The sequence below is a fragment of the Apium graveolens genome, chromosome 11 (assembly GCF_009905375.1).
Source record: "Apium graveolens cultivar Ventura chromosome 11, ASM990537v1, whole genome shotgun sequence".
In the NCBI taxonomy this organism is placed as follows: domain Eukaryota; kingdom Viridiplantae; phylum Streptophyta; class Magnoliopsida; order Apiales; family Apiaceae; genus Apium; species Apium graveolens.
The window spans coordinates 104,533,276-104,554,507 of NC_133657.1; the positions used below are offsets into that span (position 1 = coordinate 104,533,276).

The 21,232-nt window shown below is 38.3% G+C and overlaps 2 protein-coding genes across 2 annotated transcripts; both read right to left on the reverse strand.

Moving 5' to 3' along the window:
• Window positions 1-439: 439 nt before the first annotated feature.
• Window positions 440-7,153, reverse strand: LOC141697914 (SPX domain-containing membrane protein At4g22990-like). The gene is made up of 11 exons (XM_074502473.1): window positions 7,020-7,153; window positions 5,981-6,039; window positions 5,605-5,725; window positions 5,123-5,434; window positions 4,821-4,925; window positions 4,167-4,621; window positions 2,991-3,289; window positions 2,007-2,191; window positions 1,510-1,700; window positions 972-1,105; window positions 440-781 (listed from the first exon to the last, which is right to left on the reverse strand). Exons 2-11 carry the CDS (start codon window positions 6,031-6,033, stop codon window positions 543-545), a joined length of 2,094 nt encoding a protein of 697 aa, XP_074358574.1. The 5' UTR covers window positions 6,034-6,039; window positions 7,020-7,153; the 3' UTR covers window positions 440-542.
• A 6,861-nt stretch (window positions 7,154-14,014) lies between these two features.
• LOC141695747 (uncharacterized) lies at window positions 14,015-15,354 on the reverse strand. The gene is made up of 2 exons (XM_074499968.1): window positions 14,812-15,354; window positions 14,015-14,509 (listed from the first exon to the last, which is right to left on the reverse strand). The coding sequence occupies exons 1-2, from the start codon at window positions 15,352-15,354 to the stop codon at window positions 14,015-14,017; spliced, it is 1,038 nt and encodes a 345-aa protein (XP_074356069.1).
• Window positions 15,355-21,232: the final 5,878 nt, after the last annotated feature.

Sequence of the window (21,232 nt, forward strand, 5' to 3'; positions counted from 1 at the left end):
TGGATGTGTGTTAAGTTAGATATATGCAGGTATATCTAAAAATAATTGGCATAGTCTTCAGGGGAATAGGGACTGCAAGTGCGAGAGGACTTGGTTTAATTACTTCAACTGAATTAATTTAGGGTCTGAGCTTATATATGGAACACTGAATATGGATTTCAAAGTCACTTCAACTCAACTGGTATTTTATCCCACAGTCTACATACATGTTTCTACAATTTTAAATTCATAGGTGGGCTCTAGGCTTAGGCAAGATCAAATACTTAGTAGAGGGGAGCCATCTCTCCCATATTTTGCACAAATTAATGTTTCTACGATCTTAAATCCATAGGTGGGCTCTTGGCTTAGGAGAGATCGATTGCATGGTACAGAGTAGCAATCAAATTAAATGAAGGAACACAAGGAACACAATAAAATGAAAGATTGGCTAGTTGTTTAGCTTAAATCTACGACGGAATACATGCAATTATCAAAGATCATCTGAAACATTTAGAGTATAATATGAAGACAGTATATTTCTAGCTATATATATAACTAAATTTTCAGTACAGTGAGTTGTAAGTATAGCAAGTGGCCAAGATTGATGATGTACAAATGAGAAGTGAAGGGACTAAGGTGACATTTAAGAACCTTCTTTCTCCCAAGAATCCTCCCAGAGTAATTGTTGCATCTGCTATCACTCGAGCAATTGTCCCTGCTTCAGTTGAAAGCAACCCCCCATTGTAAGTACCACGAGAAAGCCTCGATGACATGACACGAGATAGGAGCGACAAGTTGACACCTGGTACATAGCCAGATATATGATATGAAGAAGCAAGAACCATAAAACAGTGCTTATTCTCAGAGCAAGTAGTCGGAAAACAAAAGAACACATATTAAGAAATTCTGCATTTTTAATGACTAAATTATCTTTTATTCTTAGTCAGAGAATTCTACTTTTATAAAGACAGGGTTCAAATAAATATTGATACCTTCTAAGACTTCGGCAGATACAAAAAGAACCAGTCCTGCGATCACATACTGGGGTACAGAATATGGGAAAACTACGTTGAAGCTTATAAGAATTCCCAGAAAAACCATAATCTCAGATGCTAGTAAGATTTGCCTGCAAGCATAATCACGATTATGTACGCAAATGCATATCTATAGTAGGAAGGTACTTTCATTACACTATCAATTTTAAATCACGTTATTGTGCTCTACCTAGTGTCATAAAGTATTTCTAATCATATTCTTATATGCCAGTGAAATATCTTCTCACATCCTGATTACATTGTATTTGTTATGCATGTCAGCCCTTGATTTCGTCAGCCTTAGAGATTTTGATGCATCTTAGATATCTTCCACATTTTTAAGTGAATATTGGATGTGACAGGAGTTATAACCATGAATACTCTTTTGAAGTGTTTAATGTTGTTATAATGCGTTACTCTTACTGTCATTTGAATGAATAATGAATTTGATTTCAGAAATTTAACTCCCTCTAAGCAAGCCTTGCGGCCTAATTACCTGTCTTCGAACATATTGCTTATGTAGCTGCCAACAATAATGTTCACAGGAAGAACAGTTAGGCCAATGCCTGCAAGGAAGAGCGACACTTTGCTGGTTGACCATTGGAAGTAGTATGCAGTGACGACACTGGATTCTGAGAGTAAAATCTCTACCACATATTTCAGCATGAAATATATCAACAGTTGAACCTAAGGAGACCATAGTATTTTATGTGAGAGACCGTACAAACTTGATAAAATGGTAGGAAGAAGATGAGTAGGTAATATCATTTCAAACTTTCGTTTTTCAAGATACCAATAGAATGAAGTACCCAAAAGAAAGACTGGCCTGTTCATATTTTAAAAGAAATAAATTATATTTCACTATTTGTTAAAGACTTATAGCATCTGGATCTAAGTTAACTTAACTGTCAATCCGTGAATGCAATCAACATATATATCTCCACATTATCTACAATGTAGAAATTGAAGTCAAACAAAGAACTAAGCACACACCTTTATAGAAGGAGTCAGCAACTGATATGCTGATTTCATAGATTTGGCTGCTCCATGAGATACCTTTGGTGTTTCTTCACCAGCATCACATTCTTCTTCATCATTGTCATCTTTTTTATATTCATCTGAACTCGAAAGAAATGGTTTAGCAAGACCTTTTTCAATCTCTTCATTCTCCACTGAACCTGTGGCAAAAAATCCAACTACAGATTTGAGCTGTTCAAAAAGTAATATAATTTTTTGCTTCTTGACCAGTATCCAAGTGACTAAAAAACAACAGAAGATGTATCATGAGCATGTTACCAAATTGTAATGTATCTACATTAAACCTACATAATAGTTTGCATATAATTTTTAAATCTTGGTAGAATGATGGTTGGGAGAAGTTCACTCTTCTTGAAATAGAATATATATGCCCCGCAGTTCCTCAACTTGCCAGAAATTTCTTAGATGGAATAGAAACTGCCATTTAGCTCATTATAACTCTTTATACTGCAACTATGTAGGTGAAATATAATTTTTTATTAATTTATGTTAATACTCGACGTGGGAGCTTAAATGCAGATCTATCCATTAAGGTCTTTCTGATACCACACTGAAGAATTACACACTGAATTAACTTGTAGCTGCATTTCCTTACTCTTTCTAAGTTCCCAAAATGAGCTTCACATATGAAAATTTCATAATACTCAAATATTACACTCTCAGCAGTACTGAAGTTTCCCGTCTAAGGCACTAACACAATTTTACTGACTAATTTATAACTTGAATTACGTAGTGAAGACAGATGGCAACTTGCTATTATAATGTACATATGTTGAAAGTAAGTACGAACTTGGACATCTTTTTCTTTATAAATGATTATAAAAAAAAATATCCAGCTATAGCTTTCAGTTAGGTAACTCTTTCTAACCAAAAGCCTTCCCGATTGTTTCATTCACAATAATAAATAAAGACGTTGCAGGATGGAAATCAGTGTATTACCACTAGCTTCTTGTTCTACACGAGTTTCCTCAATCTGGCGAGCGGGTTCTTTAAACGAGATGCACAACCATACAAGATAAAACAACCACCCCACAGCCATAACCCAACCAGGCAGAGTATCTTGGTTGATAGTGATCTTATGTAATTTGCAATTAATTTGAAGTAATCCAGCAAGTGCAGGGCCACAAGCCATTCCAAAAGCACTGGCACTCACAAACCCTGCTGAAGCCTGCATGCGGATTTTAAGTGGTACACAATCACTTATATAGCGACGGTTCACTGCTCTAGCAGATCCCAATCTGCGAACGTATGGAACAGTAAGTTAAGTTGAAGGATCAACGAAACATATTTTCAGTGAAGATTTAATTCAGGTCAGGATGTGCCTAAATACATACAATAAAGACAACCTCATTCTCTGATATATAACCATAACTAAAAATCAGACTACCAAACCAATAACAGATTAACTGAAGACATCAATGCGAAAACAACACTTTCTGTTGCTAATTTAAAAACTAGGCTTTTGTTATACTTACCTTGAGAAGTTAAATGTAACTCGGCCAACCAATTTCTGGGATGGTATTCAATTGACTTCGCACCTTATGTAGGTTAAAGTCAAAAGACACAAATAAACTAGCATTCATACGGGGGAAAGACACTTTTTTACTAAAAAATCACAGCTTCCTAGATGGCCTTTCCCAAGACCACTAAAACTAGGCTTGTAAAAAAAAGTCACATAAAAGTACTGAAAATTCACTAAATTTGGGCATTTACACCCCTAATCAACTTCAAAGGAATTGGTTAAAAAAGACAACCAGAAACGAATGTTCCGGTCCTTCTGAATCACTCATTATAGGATATAAACACAGCCGCCCCACCTCATTTCCAACCTACAGAGCTATCTTACTTATACCCTTGGTATCATTATTGTTACCTTATAAGTCATATCAGAGATAAACCAAGTGAAAGTTTACTGTCATATGCACTAGTTTATCTTCCATAATTGAAAGTGCCAATAGTAACAGTAAAACCAATCAAGTTTCTTTAAAACCTAAATCTTGATATACAAAGGGACACCAGTGCTGCATAATATTCCTCTTAAAAGATTATAGCAATCGGTGTGTGTGTGTGTGTGAAAGAGGAAGGGAGAGGGAGAAGAAAGAAGAAGTTAATTACCCACAAAAAAGACGACCAAAAACAAGAAGCCCTAACGAATTGACATCATAAGCTAGTGCATACATGATGTTTCCAACAAAAAGAACGATGCTGCTAAATACAAGAGGCCTGAAGTATGATTTGTTAGACCAAGCACTAAAATACACTGATGAAAATATCTGCGCAACAGCCATTGCCCCAATCACAATTCCACAAACTGTTGGTGGAGCACCAAGATTCATTGAGTAATCATCTGCTGTTGGGACTATAATATATGTATTGACCATATATAGAAATGTGTTTGCTAGATTTAGGAGAAGAGACATGAAATGATATCTTTCATCGTCGACATTTTCTTCTTCAGGAGTGGGCAACTCCTCTTGCATAATAAGTGCATGCTGACCCAAGTACTCAAGAAAATTTGTTGAGTGATTTAATCGATCTGCAGCTGCTTTCATTAATTCAACAACTGGATCCTGCAAAAAAACATGAATATGTTTACCCATCTATGTTTGTCACTTTCGTGTTACTATATTGTTTTGTTTCTTTCTATTTTATTCCAGTATTGTTTTATAATTATTTTTAGGAGTGAAGGGGAGGAGAGTAACAACAAGTTCAAAGTTCAGTCAAGATGATTTCATAAACTAGATGGAAAAGACCTGAAGTGGAAAAGACCTGAAGGGAAAGGGTAGGCTGGTCATATATCGACAAGTAGCTACCCTGACAGTCTTGAAGATCAGAAAGATTACGTGATATGGCCCCCACAACTGCCCCTAATCCCTGCAAGTTCGATTGGCTGTGTTATACGGGCTTCATTTATACTGAATTCATTCCAAGAAAACAAATTTTTGAAGCTTTCTGCCCAGGAATAAATTATTTCTTGAGATCCGAAGTTCAATACACATACTGAAGTGGAACATGATGGCTAATATAAGAAGACCAGAAAATGTGATAACATATTATCTTAACATTCTTACAACATGCTTAAAAACTTGCTGAAGTTGGGAATAAGGATGATTTGCACGAGTTTTGACATAGTAATTGGTGAATTTGTAGCCAAAGCGTTTGTCAAACTTCTTGAGGATCTTGCGTAAACCAACGGCATTTATCTCAACAAAATAGAGAAGCTTTAAAAGATCCTTGCCCGCGCCTCTATATGCTTCTCGTAGCTCAGTAATTTTGGATATGTATGATTGTGCTAGAAGAGATTCCTGCTCTTTCCCAAGTGCACTGAGCCTAATTGCAAAATGTCCTTGTTGTTCCAATATGAAGAGGACAGTTTTTTCGATCTGCAAATGCAATTACAGAAAATCATACCAAACCAAAAGCAGGGTTGTCTTCATAATGGATATTTTTTGTACAAAAATTATATGCATTCATCCATTTTAATTGTTTTACACAGAAGTATCTGTATCATAATAATCTATAACTAGAAGATAAAAACTTAAGTAAATGATACCTGGCTGTCCAGCATTCTTGAGAAATCCTTAAGAACATTTCTACGATCAATTGCCCCAACTTCAATTTGGCGGCCATATTGTTTAACCCTTTTCTTCATTAATTTGTAGTCGATGTAGTATCTGCATATGCCATTTATGTACATGGTAAACAATGATGTAGAACTTGTCCATGTCATTCTGATAATGGAACCAGTGTGGTATTGAAAATTTATCTGTCGATAACTATGCGACGACTTCGTCATGATAACAACACTATTGATCCCCGATATGACTTTGATACTTCCCACATTCCCTTTTTTATAATACATTCCCTTCATAATCATTATCAATATTTTAATGAAAATGCAGAGTTTGTACTTATGCCAGTGAACATACCCTTGCCATTCTTGAATCTGTCTTTCCTTTAACTTCTTTCCAAAAGCAACCATTTCTTACTGCATCAAATTAAGAAGTCACAATGATAAAGAAATGACACATTCAAAGTTAAGTATAAAACAAAAACTTCTAACACAGTGAAATTAACAAAATATCCATCCAAACTAAGAAATCAAATCATCTAGGAAATACCTCAAAAACCATAATTCTTCCCAAGATATCGAGTACACATTATCATCACATTAACATGATTTCTGAAAAGTAGCTTTTAAATTTAACACGTTGTCCTTCTGTCAAAGCAAAATTATGATTTCAACTCATAGACACCAAGTTACCAAATATCTTAACAGTTTTTTCCGATCAAAATGGTTGAATTGAGACATCTGCGAGGAGCATGTAAGCCGCTGAGGGGTATTTAGGTCTTCTCTTGATATCAGTAGCTTCACGAAGGTCAACTTCTATAGCTAAACATCAAAGCACATCTTTTCCTAAATGTTGAGTGACTCATACAAAGGCCTAAATGCTCCTAATAAGCTGATATTGCACATCACTCGTTCCGTTTAATTTGGCCAGGAAAGGTTTAACCAGAGAATTTCTGGTAGCACCGGGGGGTAATGAGTACAACATAATGTCAGGTGCTAGAAAAACAATGCGCCAAACACTTTTTGGAAAAAGATAAAAACAAAAACCCAAAAAAAAAAACAATTCGTCTCATTTGAAGGTAAGAAACTACAGAGACGGGAAACATGAATGTATGCAGATTGCAGAAAGTAATTAAAATTTAATTTTACATCGACTGGTGCGGATTTACATTCAAGGTCACGAATCATGATGCTAACATATCAGTACAGGCAAAGACACAAATACCAAATTCATCAATCAAACACATGAGAGTGCCATTATTGTTAGCTATTAACATCTGTCATGCAAAACGAGATCTGAAACACCTTAACATGGCAATTTATAAAATCTAGGATTGTAAAGGTAGAAACACCTTAAAACGCAATCACCCAAACCATATGAAAATTTGAGAATGTACCTTAAAAAAATTGCAGTGTAGCTGAAATAGGGCATCATCAAAAGAGAGGGATCAGCAGGGTCGCAGGAGAGAAGAAGAATATGAGAACATGAGTATACATGTTGAACATATATATATCATAGATGCATGTTAGCTTCAGACAAACTAGTTTTCGGATTTTCCTGTTGGGTGTGACTGAAATATTAACCCAATTCCATACGATTATCTGATACGTGGCTATATCTGCATGCATACATGTGTATGTGTTATGAACAGAACCAAACCACATAACCAATAGAGTGACAAATTATCTCATTTCTAACGGAAGTTTTTTGTGTAAAGAGTTAATTTATAAATACCGGTTGATAACTCGTGCAAAACTCGGCCGAGTTAATTTACTTATGTTGACGGAGGAATTTGGGAGCAACAAATACTGAGGTTCGTAACCGTAAACAAGATCTGTGATGGCGGTTCTTCGTCGGAAACGTGAACAGTAATCGATGGATCCGATGAACAGTATTCGTCGGAAAAGGTGAACAGTGTTTGATGGTGATGGTTATTGGTGGCTGAGATTGTTTAGGCTTAGTAGTGGCTCCTTTGCGCTCTCGCTTCTGACCCCTCACAATGTGCCTACATATCCCTATTTATAGGGAATCAAACCAACGTAGTTCTTGGGGAACAAGAAACCTAACGGGCTTAGATTTCTTGTCCCGAGGCCCAATAGGAAACCCACTGGAAACCGTCTTCTACTAGATTTAGAAATGTCCGTCGATGAGGCCCAACCACAAAGGCCCAAGGCTCGTCCGCAGCTTCGAGACTTCACGGATAAGGCATCTCTCTGGCCAAGGATAACCCTCCGCTACCGGCTGTTTCTCTAGTCCGTCGACGTAGGTATAGTCGTGGTACACCCCAAATATTGGATACATCATTGTCCCCCGATAAGGAGCCCCTACCAGATTACAGAGCAAGTGATCCCAAGCTTTTGGGTGCAAAGTGCAGGACACTCCGAAGTCTCCCAACGAGGACACCCGTTGACTACAGAGACAGAGCTCCTAAAGCACACACCAGATTTCACCCCACATCCCCAATGAGGACACTCATTGACTATAGGAGGAGGCCTTCAGTCCAGGCATACCCCTGGAGGTCTCTGACCACGGACACCGCCTTTCATGTAGATATGCTACAAGAAGGAGTTCTTCGATAGAGTACCTGCATCAAATAGGTTAGTAATAATAATCTCCATCTTCCTCAAATCCTCCACAGAGCTCTTCCAAATATCCATGTCAAAAGTCTTCCTCAAACATTTTATTAAATCAAGGCGCGCCCTAAAGGTTTCCTCAAGTAAGGATCTAACCAGGGAATTTCTCATCCTTTTCTTCATAACTGGGTGCACTTCCTCTCCTTTATGAGGGCGCGCCTCCCATACATAGACAGCTACAACTTTCCATCAGCTATTTTCACCATAAGGCGCGTCCTGCTTATTCATAGGGCGCGCCTTCTTTCCTTTTATGGAAAGGTAATCTTATATGTTCCTCAATTTTAGGCGTTTCTTCCTCAATTTTGACTATTTTATCAATCTTAATCTGAATATTGTTTATACCAATTTTTGGGCATAACAACTACCCCCCAAATTCCATATGTCATGAAAAATGGGATTGGAATTTCTCTTCATCTTTACCAAAATCTGTATAAACAAACTTTCCAATACTATTTTACTGGGCGTGCCTTAAACAGGGCGTGCCTTTTTAAGGTTCCAATTTTTTCCATTTAGAATACTAAGTTACTGTGATGATCACATGAGGCGCCTTCAAGAGGGCGCATCCTAGAATTTAAACGGTTCAAGACGGTTTCGCCTGTTCTTCGGGAATCGTGATTGACACGATTGACTTTGACAGTTGTCCTTTTTGCTATAAATACAAGTCACCACAAGTCACTTTCTTTTTTACTTTTACTCTCTCCCCTTTTCACTTTCTCTTTCTCTCCAAAAGCTTCAACTCCAGCGGTAATATTTTGCTCAGAATCGGCCTTCTCCATTACCATTCTCCAAATCTTTTTCGGTCAGCTTATTCTTCAATCGAAAAGGTATGAAAAACTTCTTATATTTCTGAATTCCGTCAAGTAAATTTCATTGCATGTCATGTTACCTTTTCATCTTCCATTTATTGGATGTACATGCTCTTGTATGTATCCGTGCATATATAAGTGTATATATCTGTGTTTACCCATTCATATCCTAAATCATAGGGTAATCAATTTCAAATTTGTGTTTTGAGAATTTCAACCGTTAGTATCTTTATACCTTAGAAAATCATCACCGATAATCTGCACATAACCATATTTATTTCTAGAATCTGCCAGCAGCTTAGGGCGCGCCCTCATAGACTTCTCTCAACAAATGGAGCCATGCTTTAGTTAGAGATGTACCCTTGGATGCGCCTTGTCCTTTAATAGGGCGCGCCTTATTTTAGTTAAAGACATCCCCTTAGACTAGGATTTTTATGGCGCGCCTCCTCATGATAAAGCCTGTCTTTTATTACGATAAGATAATTTTTAAGCCCATCCCTTTTATTGGGGCATGATATTTTTTCAATGCATGCCTCTCATTGCTCTTTATTTTTCCTTCTTCTTACTTTCTGAACTGGACGCGCCTTCAAACTTTCTTGATTTTCTTGAAAGCTGGAAAACGAGGGCGCGTCCTCTCCTTTTCACCCATTCAAGGACTTCCTTACCAATTTGGGAATCTACTCGCCTCCAAGCACTTACTTCAACCCTCAGCCTCCAAACGCCCACCATACTCCTGAGTTTTTGAATCAGGTGGCGTGCCTTATTCAAGATTCCAAAAAAGGTACCCTGATGGCTGATTTGTCAAACAGTTCTTCATGGATGATATCCCTTTATCTCGTAGACATGGGAAACAAAATCTAATCCAAGAGGAGAGATCCCCAGCCCCTATTAGTACAGAACTAGATGATGACGACTGGTTAGAGAGCTTGAATGCTGACATATACAGGGGTGTTGAAATTGGTATCAATGTTGGTGCAGGGCCATCCAAAGTCTCCTATAGGGCTGTTTTTCCAAGCCTATCTCCACAGCCATCACAGAGCGCGCCTACTTCTCCCATTCCTGAGGGCGCTCCCGAAGAGAATGTGTCGCCCCTTCATGATGAGTTGAATTTCTTTGATAAGGACTCTCTCCAATTCTCCACCTCTCCTGAACCTTCTCCAATTCCTTTCTAGTATTGGGAAGTTTCCGACAGTGAGTTAGACTTTCACTGGGATGAGTATGAGCCGTGTAGTGAAGCCATGAAAAAATATTTCAGGAAAGAACACGGGAAGCTCTTTTGCGTGGGCCTGTCCTCAGCTTGCTCCGATGAGTAGCTAGAATGGCTCATGGAATTTTTTGACATGGAAGGCATATGGGCACTCCCTCTGAGCATGATGCGCCCCCATATTTTCAACTATGGGAGAAACTTCAGGATCCCTAGGATGGTAACCAGCCCTAAGTTGGTTTCTTTGGGTATTGGCATGCCCTTACATCCCTACCTTAGGGAAGTAATAGAACTCTATGATGTGGCTCCACTCCAACTTTCTCCCAACAGCTACAAATTCATTCTAGCCCTGTTCATTCTCTATACAGACCTGGGCTTCCCTTAGCCTTCAATGGCCAAAGTCAGCTATTTCTTCAGCTTAAGGAAATCTGACCATTGATACTACTACTTGGTTGCAGACAAGCAGCATAATAAGAAAGGTTTCTCCTCTGGAAAAATCAGCCATGAAAGAGGTTGGAAGGAAAACTTCTTTTATTGTAAGATGTTCCCCTTTTGTGAGGATTATATTCAACACGTCTCCAAGTAAGGGCGCACCCTCTCTTTTTCCTTATATCATTTCTATTTTTTTCTCACAACCTCATTCTTCTCAGATAAACCAGTGGACAAACCACTCAAGGGCAAGCCTAAAGGCGAGCTGAAGCCCTTCTCAGGGTGGCCGCTGAAAGATGGAACTTAAAAACTTTGGTTACTAGAAGCAATTTAATGCGAGTTGGAATCCTTTCTGACCAAGTGGAAGCGAAACGGAGATTCATAAAATTTAGGAAAGGTATCCCTGTTTCTCATGTCCTTGACCTAGATAGTGAAGAAGAAGCTGAGGAAGAAGAGAACGAAGCAGAAGACAGCTCCTTTCAAGGCGAGTCCCCTTCAGGTTCAGTTATTTCAGAGTCTAAAGGCGCGCCTTCCATAGTTGGCGCGTCCTCATTTCCTAATAAACTTTGTTTAGTTTTTATCTTGGCATACTAGATTATCGATAGAACTTCCTGTTAAATCTTGCTTGACTAACTCTTTGTTACTTATGGTGTGCCTTTTTATGTTAGCTTAGCGAGTTACACGCCCATATTATTGCTACCTTTACTAATTGCTTTCATTTATTGCTTTGTTCAGCACTCTCGATTTGTCAGGTTTAACTAATATTTTATATGTCTTGTGCAGAAATGGCTCCTCCAAGGATTCCCAAGTCATTTAGGGCACGCCCTGGCGACAAACCTAAGCCCAAGCCAAAGAGAGATGCTCCTACAGCGCAGGCATCCATCCCTACTCCTACTCCTGTCCCCTAAACTATTCATGTCCTGAAAAGGCCCATTATTGATCTAACAGAGAAACAGGGCTCGCCAAAAAGGCCCAGACCAGAGGGCGCGCCTTCAGGCTCTTCTGTTGCTTTGAATTCCCTTGGCCCCATGGGTTCTCTTCATGTTACAAACGAAGAAGTGGAACAATGGAAAGCCATGAGCTTGGAAGAGGCCACTCGTTCTTCCATTAAGGCATCCTGCCAACTGTTCATCCACTCCATCCAAGTGGTGGACAAACTACTTGAAAAGAAGGCGCACCTTGAGAGGCTGCAGAGTGACAATAACATCTTGAAGAACACCCTTGAGGATAAAGATTTTCTTCATGCCAAAGATATCAAAGCCAAAGATTCTGAAATCTCCTTCCTCAAAGATGAGGTGGCTAATCTGACTTCCCAGCTGGAGATTGCCAATAAAAAGGCTACCTCTCTCCACACTGAGCTAGGAGGAGCCAACCTGAGGATTGAACATCTTGAGGAGCAGCAGAAGATGAGGTGGCCTGATGAGAAGAGGGATGTTACTGATGAAGCCTTTGCCAACGATTTTCACTTCTACAGGATTGGTTTTGTGGTCAACGACCCTGATTATACCTTTGAGAAATTTGGGGGAGAAACTGTTGCCGAGATGGTGGAGTTTAAGAGGGAGCATACTACAGAGATCAAGGTGAGGAGAATAGAACTTGAATTGGAGGAAGATGATGAGGGCGCGCCAACATAAGAGGTTTCTAATGACGCGCCTGAAGCTGATCCCACCGTTCCTCTCTAGAACATTCCCCCAACAGATGAATCTCAGGGCGTGCCTTGAAATATTTTTATGTTTAAACTGCGTTCGTACTCAAGATTTAAATACTTCTGAGGAGTCAGCCCTCTTTTGATGGTGTGCAAGGTTGTATGACTTATATTTTGCTACTCTTTAACTTTTGCATTATGACATATTGTATGGTTTTATATAATTTTATCTTTTTCAGCATGCATATAAAAATATGTCAAGGCGCTTCTACCTTTTAGGGCGCGCACTAACTTTATAATTTTTTGCTCTGACTCCCTCTCAGCTATTATATACTTCCATTGTACAAAAATATGAGGCGCATCCTTCCATAATGGCGTGCCCTTATATCGTGTTTTCATAAATCTTCTTTAAAGTCAGTTTGTTATGGCGTGCCTTACTGTAGGGTGCGCCCTTTAGTATTTAGAGAACATTATTTAGCACATTTATGGGTATTTGTCTTTTTGCAGGATTTTAAAGTTGTTCCTATGTCATAGGGGTCTATAGACTTCTTTTTCGGAGCATTTTGAAATCAGGGTGCGCCCCTTTTCTTTTTAAAGTGCAAGTGCCAAGTACTTTTTTCTTATCAGCGATTCTTTTGCAATAATTTACTTAAGTACTAGACCAATGGTGCGCCTTGATCTGAAGGACTTTTCCTTATTTTATTTGATCAGCCATACACTTTTATTCCTGCATTATCAATTTGCTAAGTGTCATATTTTTTAGGCGCGTCCTTTTATGGATGTGTACCATGGCATCTTGATTATGAATTAATAATTCCTCAATTGGGCGCGCCTTATCATAGGGCGCGTCTCAAATTTTCTCCAAATGAAAATTTTACATACCAAGTAAATAAAGTAATTTGAAGCAACTTTTTTCTTTTATTGATAATGTGCTCTAGTGTACTAATCACACCAGTCTCATGGCTACTATGCTCTGTGGGGAAATTATTTGAAAATTTTATCCTTCTGCTAGTTCCAAGGTTCGTAGTCATGTATACTACCCCCTAGGCTAGGAGGAATTTATTTGCTACTAGTCTATTACATAGTAATTAATCATGGAAATGAGGGGGACAAAGCCACACCCTACTGATAATATTTCCGTAAATGCTCTGCATTCCAAGCTCAGAGAATAAGTTTGTCATCCAGATCTTCCAGGTGATAGGTTCCCCTCCAGAGTATAGCTTTGACCTTGTATGGTCCCTCCCAATTAGCTCCAAGCACTCCGTGCTGAGCTATTTTGGTGTTAGACATAACCTTTTACAACACGAGATCCCCAACCTTGAACGGCACAGATTTTACCTTCTTATTAAAATACCTTGCGATTCTCTGCTGATATGCAGCAAGCTTTAACTGAGAGTTTGTTCGGGCTTCGTCTAACAAATCCAAGTGTAGCCTCTGGTTAACCTCCGCATCTTCTTCAACAAACAAGTCTCTCCGGAGGGATCCAGCTCCTACCTCCACGGGAACCATAGCCTCATATCCATAAGTCAGCAGAAAAGGGGTTTCTCCCGTAGTTGATCTGGGAGTTGTGTTGTAAGACCAGAGGACCATGGGCATCTCGTCTGGCCAATCTCCCTTATTCTCTTCCAACTTAGCCTTCAAAGTATGTTTTATTATTTTATTTATAGCTTCTGTCTAACCATTGCTTTGCGGGTGATAGACCGCGGCAAAATCTTTCTTGATATTCAAGTCTTCACAGAGCTTCCTTAGCTCTTTACTGTCAAACTGCTTCCCATTTTCTGAGATGAGTTTGTATGGTACCGAACAACATACTATATAATTGAAAATAAAGTCTCTTATCTTCTTTGCTATGATTGTGGCCAGTGGCATAGCCTCCGCCCATTTGGTAAAGTAATCCATGGCCACCATGGCATATTTCACACCCCCTTGCTTTAGGCAACTCTCCATGAGATCGACTCCCCACATGGCGAAAGGCCAGGGACTTGCTAATGAGGTAATGGACATTGCCAGGGCGTTAGAATAGTTGGAGAATCGCTGGCAACGGTCGCAAGCCCGGAAAAACTTGAAGGCATCTTCTTTCATAGTTGTCCAGTAATATCCTTGTCTGAGAACTTTTAACGCCAATGAACCACCCCCGAGTGATTGCCACAATTCCCTTCGTGCACCTCCCTGAGAATATAATTTCCTTCTTCTATGTCCACGCAGCGTAACAGTGGCTGGTTAAATCCCCTCTTGTATAACACCCCATCATATTTAATATACTTCACAACTTGGTATCGAAGGTGCCGAGCCTATGACAAAGCTCCCGTTCGAATATAGTTATGAATGGGGGTTATCCACCCCTCTAACGGGTTTTTCTGTGTCTGGAACACTTCTACCTCTAGAACACTCGGTATCTCTTGGATTCCAAAAGGAATTTATCCAAGTTGGATGCTATCCATTTACGACCCCATCTTTGCCAAAGCATCTACCTCACTATTTTCCTCCCTTGGAATGCCCTCTAGCCTGGCATTTCCAAACTTCTGCAATAGACGTTGCGCACACCTCATATATAACTCTTTCCGGGGTCTCCGGGCTTGGAAACCTCCGTTGACTTGATTTACAACTAACTCAGAGTCACTCCGAGCTATTAAATTCACCACCCCCACTTCCAGAGCTATTTTCATACCATTGATCAAAGCTTCATATTCCGCATCATTATTGGTGACATAAAACTTGAAATGGATGGCACTCATCAAATGATGCCCTTCCGGGGTGACTAAGACAATCCCGGCGCCTGCTCCACTGTTATTTATGACCCCATTAACATATAAGATCCACCAAGGGTGTGGGAGTTCCTCCTTTTCATCAATAGGAGAATTTCCTTGTGAGGAAGGTTCTACCAGCACTATGGCCTTGTCGTCTACCTTAGAATCAAACTCAAGTATGAAATCAGCCAACGCCTGTCCTTTAATTTCCATGCGGGGACAATACTCCAAATCGAATTGTCCTAGCTCTATTGCCCACTTCAACATTCTTCCCGACAATTCAGGTTTGTGCAGGACATGCCAGAGTGGATAAGTGGTGCGGACCATTATTTGGTGAGCCTAGAAATATGGTCTTAACTTTCGTGCCGCAAGGATAAGGGCGTACAACAATTTTTCCATACTGGTATATATGGTTTCCGCATCCAGCAACCTTTTGCTCACATAGTACATGGGCCATTGGTGGCATGCTTCCTCCTTCACCAATACCGCGCTGACGGAGTATTCCAAGACTGCCAAGTAAAGAATCAATGTTTCTCCGTCCTCCGGCTTGGCCAACATAGGAGGATTTCCCAACTGCTCTTTGATTTTCAGAAAAGCCTCTTCGCAATCCGAGGTCCATACAAAATCTTTTCCCATTCCTTTGATTGCCTTGAAGAATTCTTTGCACCAATCTGATGACTTTGAGACAAATCAATTTAGGGCTGCAATCCTTCCCATCAGACTCTGTACTTGTTTGACGCTGGTGGGAGGTTTCATATCCAACAGAGCTTTGATCTTTGCCGGGTTGGCCTCAATTCCTTGGTGATTAACCATAAATCCCAAGAATTTACCCGATTCCACACCGAATACACACTTCTGAGGGTTTAGTTTCATTCTATATTTTCTCAGAATATGGAACATCTCGGCTAAGCCTGTAATGTGATCTTCTGCCCTCTTAGATTTTACAAGCATATCGTCCACGTATACCTCCATCGTCTTTCCAATCTGCCTCTTAAACATTTGCTGATTCCGAGTACGGAATCCTTATAAGGGGGGTAGATTGTAATATCCCATATTTTCAAATATTATTATTATTATTATTTATAATTATTTACGTAATTTTATGTGAATTTTAGTGAATTATCTGGTAATTGAAGTGATGTTTTGACTGTTTATATGTGATATTATTTGAGTATCCAAATCTGGTGTTAGATTGTATCGTTATATAGTTACTAAGCAGCTAAGTAATCTATTTTCGGATCTGTTATGTATGTGTAATTATCGAAATTATTAAATAAATAAATTATGTGCATGGGTTTTGTCAGCTGGATATTATTATTATTAATATTTTTATTAATTACGTGAGATTATTGATGTTCGAGTATCATTTGTGTAATTAGTCGTGCTATTTTATTTTTATAATTAAAAGTGATTTTGTTAAAGAATTACTTTCATAAATAGTTGTATTATCTCTGAAATCATTTTAGGGTTTTTAGGATTTATTTTCACCTGCGTATCGCTTCGTTTAATAGATAAAAGTGGGAATAAATTCCATTTTAGTAAATATTTTAAAACATACGAAAATTTTATTTGACTAGTTTTATTTAGTTCAGATATTTTGAAATCTAGTTGGGATTTATTTTAATTTTTTATTAATTGTGTATTATATCGTTATCTAATATACGGGTCAGATAATACTTCAATTGCGGGGTTTATAAAAGAAAAAAAAATCAGAAGGGGGGGGGGGGTAATCGGGTATAACCCGTCTCCTTTCTCTCCATTTGTGATCTCTCTCATCTCTTTCATCACAATCTCTCGTGTCTTCTCTCTCGCTCCAGTTCTTCTCTTTGCCATTCGCCTCCATCCCGTTTTTTTTCTTTGGCTTTCCCCTCTGCTTTTCAGGTGAGTCGGCCATCTTGTTTTTTCGGCCCGTTCCCTGTGTTCGATTGTTATTATGTTCGCTGTTGGGTTGTGTATGTATATGTATATGTTTTGTATGTATGTGCGTGGCCTGGTGGTGATGTTTAGTGTTATTGCTGCCATTTCTTTCTATTTTCCGGCTGCCGCCAGTGTTTTTCGGCATGGCGGCCTGATCATGTGTACCTGTCCGCCTGTTGTTGGTCCCCTGTTCTGATGTGCCTAATCTGACTTTGGAATTTTGGGTATCTTGCAGGATTTATTTGACTGATTTTCGTGAAATTAAATTAATTCTGTTCGGAATATTATATAATAATCGGTGAAGATTCGTGATGGAAACCCGATTTATACGGGCACCCGCGAATTTTTACCGTCGTCCGCGATGAATTTCGACGAGCGGACGGTGGGCTATGATGAATATTTCTGAGTCGATTATTGATCGAAAAAAACATATTTTTGACCTGATTTCAGTTTTAAACGTACCGAGTCAAAAGTTTTGACGAATTGAGTAATATGTGATATGACTTATGTGATACGTGAGTTATGTGTTTACGTGTTATATGAATTACTGTTAGGTCCCAATATGTTTGTAGAAGGGGGGGTTAAATACAAACTATACCGTATAATCGAATTTAGTGCGGAATAAAAAAATTGAAACAAAATTCAAGTTAAATAAAAATCTTATTAAACTTGAAGGGTATTACAACAACGGTATCGATTACAAGGAATTAATCTCAAATTAATTATCACAAATCTAGAATAAATTCGACATGAACTTTTTCTATTTTTGCAATAAAAAGAATCAAATGCTAAAAGCAATTTGAGATTAAGTTCTAGGGATTTTGATCCGCTAGATAGTTACACAAGAACAAGAGAATGAATTCTAGTGGTTTGGATTTAACTTTAATAACTAGAAATTGTTGATCTTGAATTTGCAGCAGTGAGATGAAATATTTGTTCTCTGCTTTTCTTTTTGTTCTTGAGTTGTTGACTTCTGTTATTTTTTTTTAATGTCTGCTGCTTCTGTCTTTTAAATAAATCAATCAACAGAATCCACTTGAACTGGCAAGACAATCGGCAAGATACTTGAATTAACTGGCAAGACTATCGGCAAGAGAATTGATTGAACTGGCAAGACTATCGATAAGACAATTGATTGAACTAGCATGACAATCTGTTGAACTAGTAGAACTTTCGGTATGACAATCTAATTGAGCTGGTATGACTTTCGGTATGACAATCTGATTGTCATACCAGTTCAAATGATTGTCTTGCTGAATTAATATTGAATATTAATTCAAAATCAATTCTGAAAATTCCTAATATTAATTCAGAATTAATTAATCAATTAATTCAATTAATAAATAAATTAATCTTTGCAGATATAATTTTTTTTCTTAATTAAACTATATGACTTAATTAATTAATAGAGAATTAATACTACTCTTTAACAGCAACCATTCTTCTGAAAATCTTCTGAAAATCACTGTCAATTATGAATCAATTCCACCACTTCAATGTTGACACTCGATTTACTGTCTGGTTCATGAGTGACTAACTTCTGTGACGTTTCTTCATGTCTTGACTTTGATACTTGATTTTCTACAGATTAAATCCCTGTAATTATTTGATACCCTGACAAGATATCTGTCACTTGATTAAATCCACAATCTTGATTTATATCACTGAGGCTTGATCAATTTCTTGAACTTCTTCCAGTGAAATAATTCCTCAAGTCTGTAGATGAACCTTGTTTCTGAATCCTTTGACAGATGTTACATTGTGAGATCTCTTTGACGGTAGATCCACTATTTACTTGTTACATTCTTATTTGAGTTGAGTTAAATCCTCGAATAAACAAATAGGCTATGACATATGCCTTTCAATCTCCCCCTATTTGTTTGTTAGACAATAAAAACAAATACCTAGAGGATAACTCAACTAACAAATAAGAAAAAGATATAAACAGAAATGCAAAGTAAATAGCAGAAAAGTTCTTGATAATATTTAACATTTTCCAGATTCCAAAATAGATGTTCCTCTAGACTGAACATATCTTCAAGTAGTTTCATCTTCTTTTGTACAACCACATTTCCTGTTGAGAAGTCCATATCTCTCTTGCTTCTCCCCCTATGAGAATCAACTTCTTAAAGGAGATCACCTTGTGTTTACCACCACTCCCGTACAATAGGATCCGTAGTTAAAAACAACAATGGTGTGGTGTAGTGTACATATGTTTTACCTTTTTCTTTTTCTTTCCTCCCTGCTATTTCTCCCCCTCAGTTGAGGAATCCTCCAAACTATTACTTAAGCTTTTATCTCCCCCTTAGAGAAGGAATGTATGCCGTTGTCTGAAGGAGTTCTCATATTTTACTTGGTTGGAAAAGAAATAACAAGTAGTTTCTCTTTCTTCCTCACTGTGAGTGTGTGATTCTGTTTAGTGTACCTCACATGTGTTTCACTCTTCTCTCCACTCGTGTTTACACTCATTCTCACAAGTGTATCACTCCTCTCATAGCTCCAAAATTCAGCTGTACCTGCAAGGAAAATCACCTTAGCCATCCTTAAGGAGGTCACAGGTGGTGCAATGGGAGTTCACAAATCCCCATCCTTGTTAAACTCGTCAGATGAATCCGAGTTATAATTTACAAGTTGCTAGTTTCCCTTTTAGGGTTCCAGATTTGAATTCTGGGAAGGTAAACAATGATCCAAAGAATTTAGCATAAAGATCAAGGTTCCTTTCTAATGTCTGTGAAGACATTTCCTTGTGACTCATCAGGTAATATCTGAATCATTGTCAACAAGTTGCCGATTTGCGCCTATGTCAGATCCACTATCTGCAGATGCATCCAAGGGATTTAAGCTTGGGGAGGTAGATACTGACCACTGACATATGGCTTTTGGATCAGTATCCTCTCCTAACACCTGTAAAGGCAATTGGTCCATTAAAGAACCTTGAACAATCGAATCTGACCTTAAAATGGTTGAAACTCTTATTTCCGTCAACTCATCCTTTGTGTGTGTAACCTTTCCTTGTGCATCAAGAATTGTTTATGTTTGAAGTGGTGACACTACATCGGATGCCTTGGCCGACAGGCAAATTTCAATAGACGCACCCTTTTGAGAGAATGAATCTAGTAACTGTTTTTGTGCCTTTTCAGCCATTACATCTTTTTGAGAAGATGTATGGGGGTTAGTAGTTGTCTCAGTTTAAATACTACTCATCTTTGTAGGAGACAGAGCTGTTGGGTTGACTTCAGAACCTTCCTTATGTGGTGCACTAAGGCACTATCTCCCTCACGCTCATTTATAATACATTTTAGTGGTAAGAGAGTGTTGGTTGGTTCTATTTTTGTGTTTTTCTTTACAGTCTGGGATAGATGTTGTGGGTTTTCAACCTTATGACTGTCAATGAAAGAAATCCATTGGAGACTAAACCTGTATCACTAAACATATGGCACTATAGAGATAAAATGTACTTAAGATCTATAATGAATGAAAATTATACATTTAATCTTTTGAGAGAAATGATGTACAATAGTGATTTCAAAAGATTTTAAATAAAATAAGAAATCACTAATGTTGAAAGAAGTTTGAGTTCAATGATAACATTACCAGCTTGCAACCAGCCATATCCCTCAGTTCAACCTTTACTGTTATCTCCAAAGGTAACCACTGGGCCAGCTTTCTCAACCATATTTGATAGCAGGGCTCTATCTCCGGTCATATGTCTTGACGATCCACTGTCAAGAATCCACACTACCGGTTCCACCTGTTTAATGCCCTGCAACACAAATGGATTAAACCTTCTTCGGAACCCAAACTTGGTTGGGTCCGGCATACTTGTAGAATTGACCTTCGTCAGGCAAAACAACATTCTTAACTTTAATGTTCTCAACTTTCTCAATGACTGGACATTTGACCTTGTAAACAGCCTTAACAAATTTCTGTTTAGGCTTAGGCACAAATGTCTCCTTTCTAGCCTTAGAAGGACTAGCAGTCTTAGACTATCATGCTTCCTATTATTCACATGCTGATGAGGAGTAGTCTTATCACTAGGAACATGCTTACCATTAAAATAAGCATACATCAAATTAAAAGCATAAGACATACAGTTATCAACACCACATGCTTTATGAGAGGGATTAACAACAGGCAAATTATGCATGGTAGACATGGCATTTTCGTTATCCAACTCATGTGTGTCTGAGTTAGTCTCAGTTGCTTTCACAACATTGACTAGAACTTT

Bases quoted from the DNA above. Each gene is read 5' to 3' on its own strand.
- LOC141697914 (XM_074502473.1), bottom strand. From the start codon at position 6,033: ATGGTTGCTTTTGGAAAGAAGTTAAAGGAAAGACAGATTCAAGAATGG. The intron at 3,290-4,166 runs GTAATTAACTTC...ATACGTTCGCAG, and splicing joins TTTGGTCGTCTTTTTTGTGG to ATTGGGATCTGCTAGAGCAG. The intron at 2,192-2,990 runs GTAATACACTGA...TTTTTGCCACAG, and splicing joins TGTAGAACAAGAAGCTAGTG to GTTCAGTGGAGAATGAAGAG.
- LOC141695747 (XM_074499968.1), bottom strand. From the start codon at position 15,354: ATGTTGAAGTGGGCAATAGAGCTAGGACAATTCGATTTGGAGTATTGT. The intron at 14,510-14,811 runs GTAGATGCTTTG...TTATATTCTCAG, and splicing joins CAAGGGAGGAAAATAGTGAG to GGAGGTGCACGAAGGGAATT.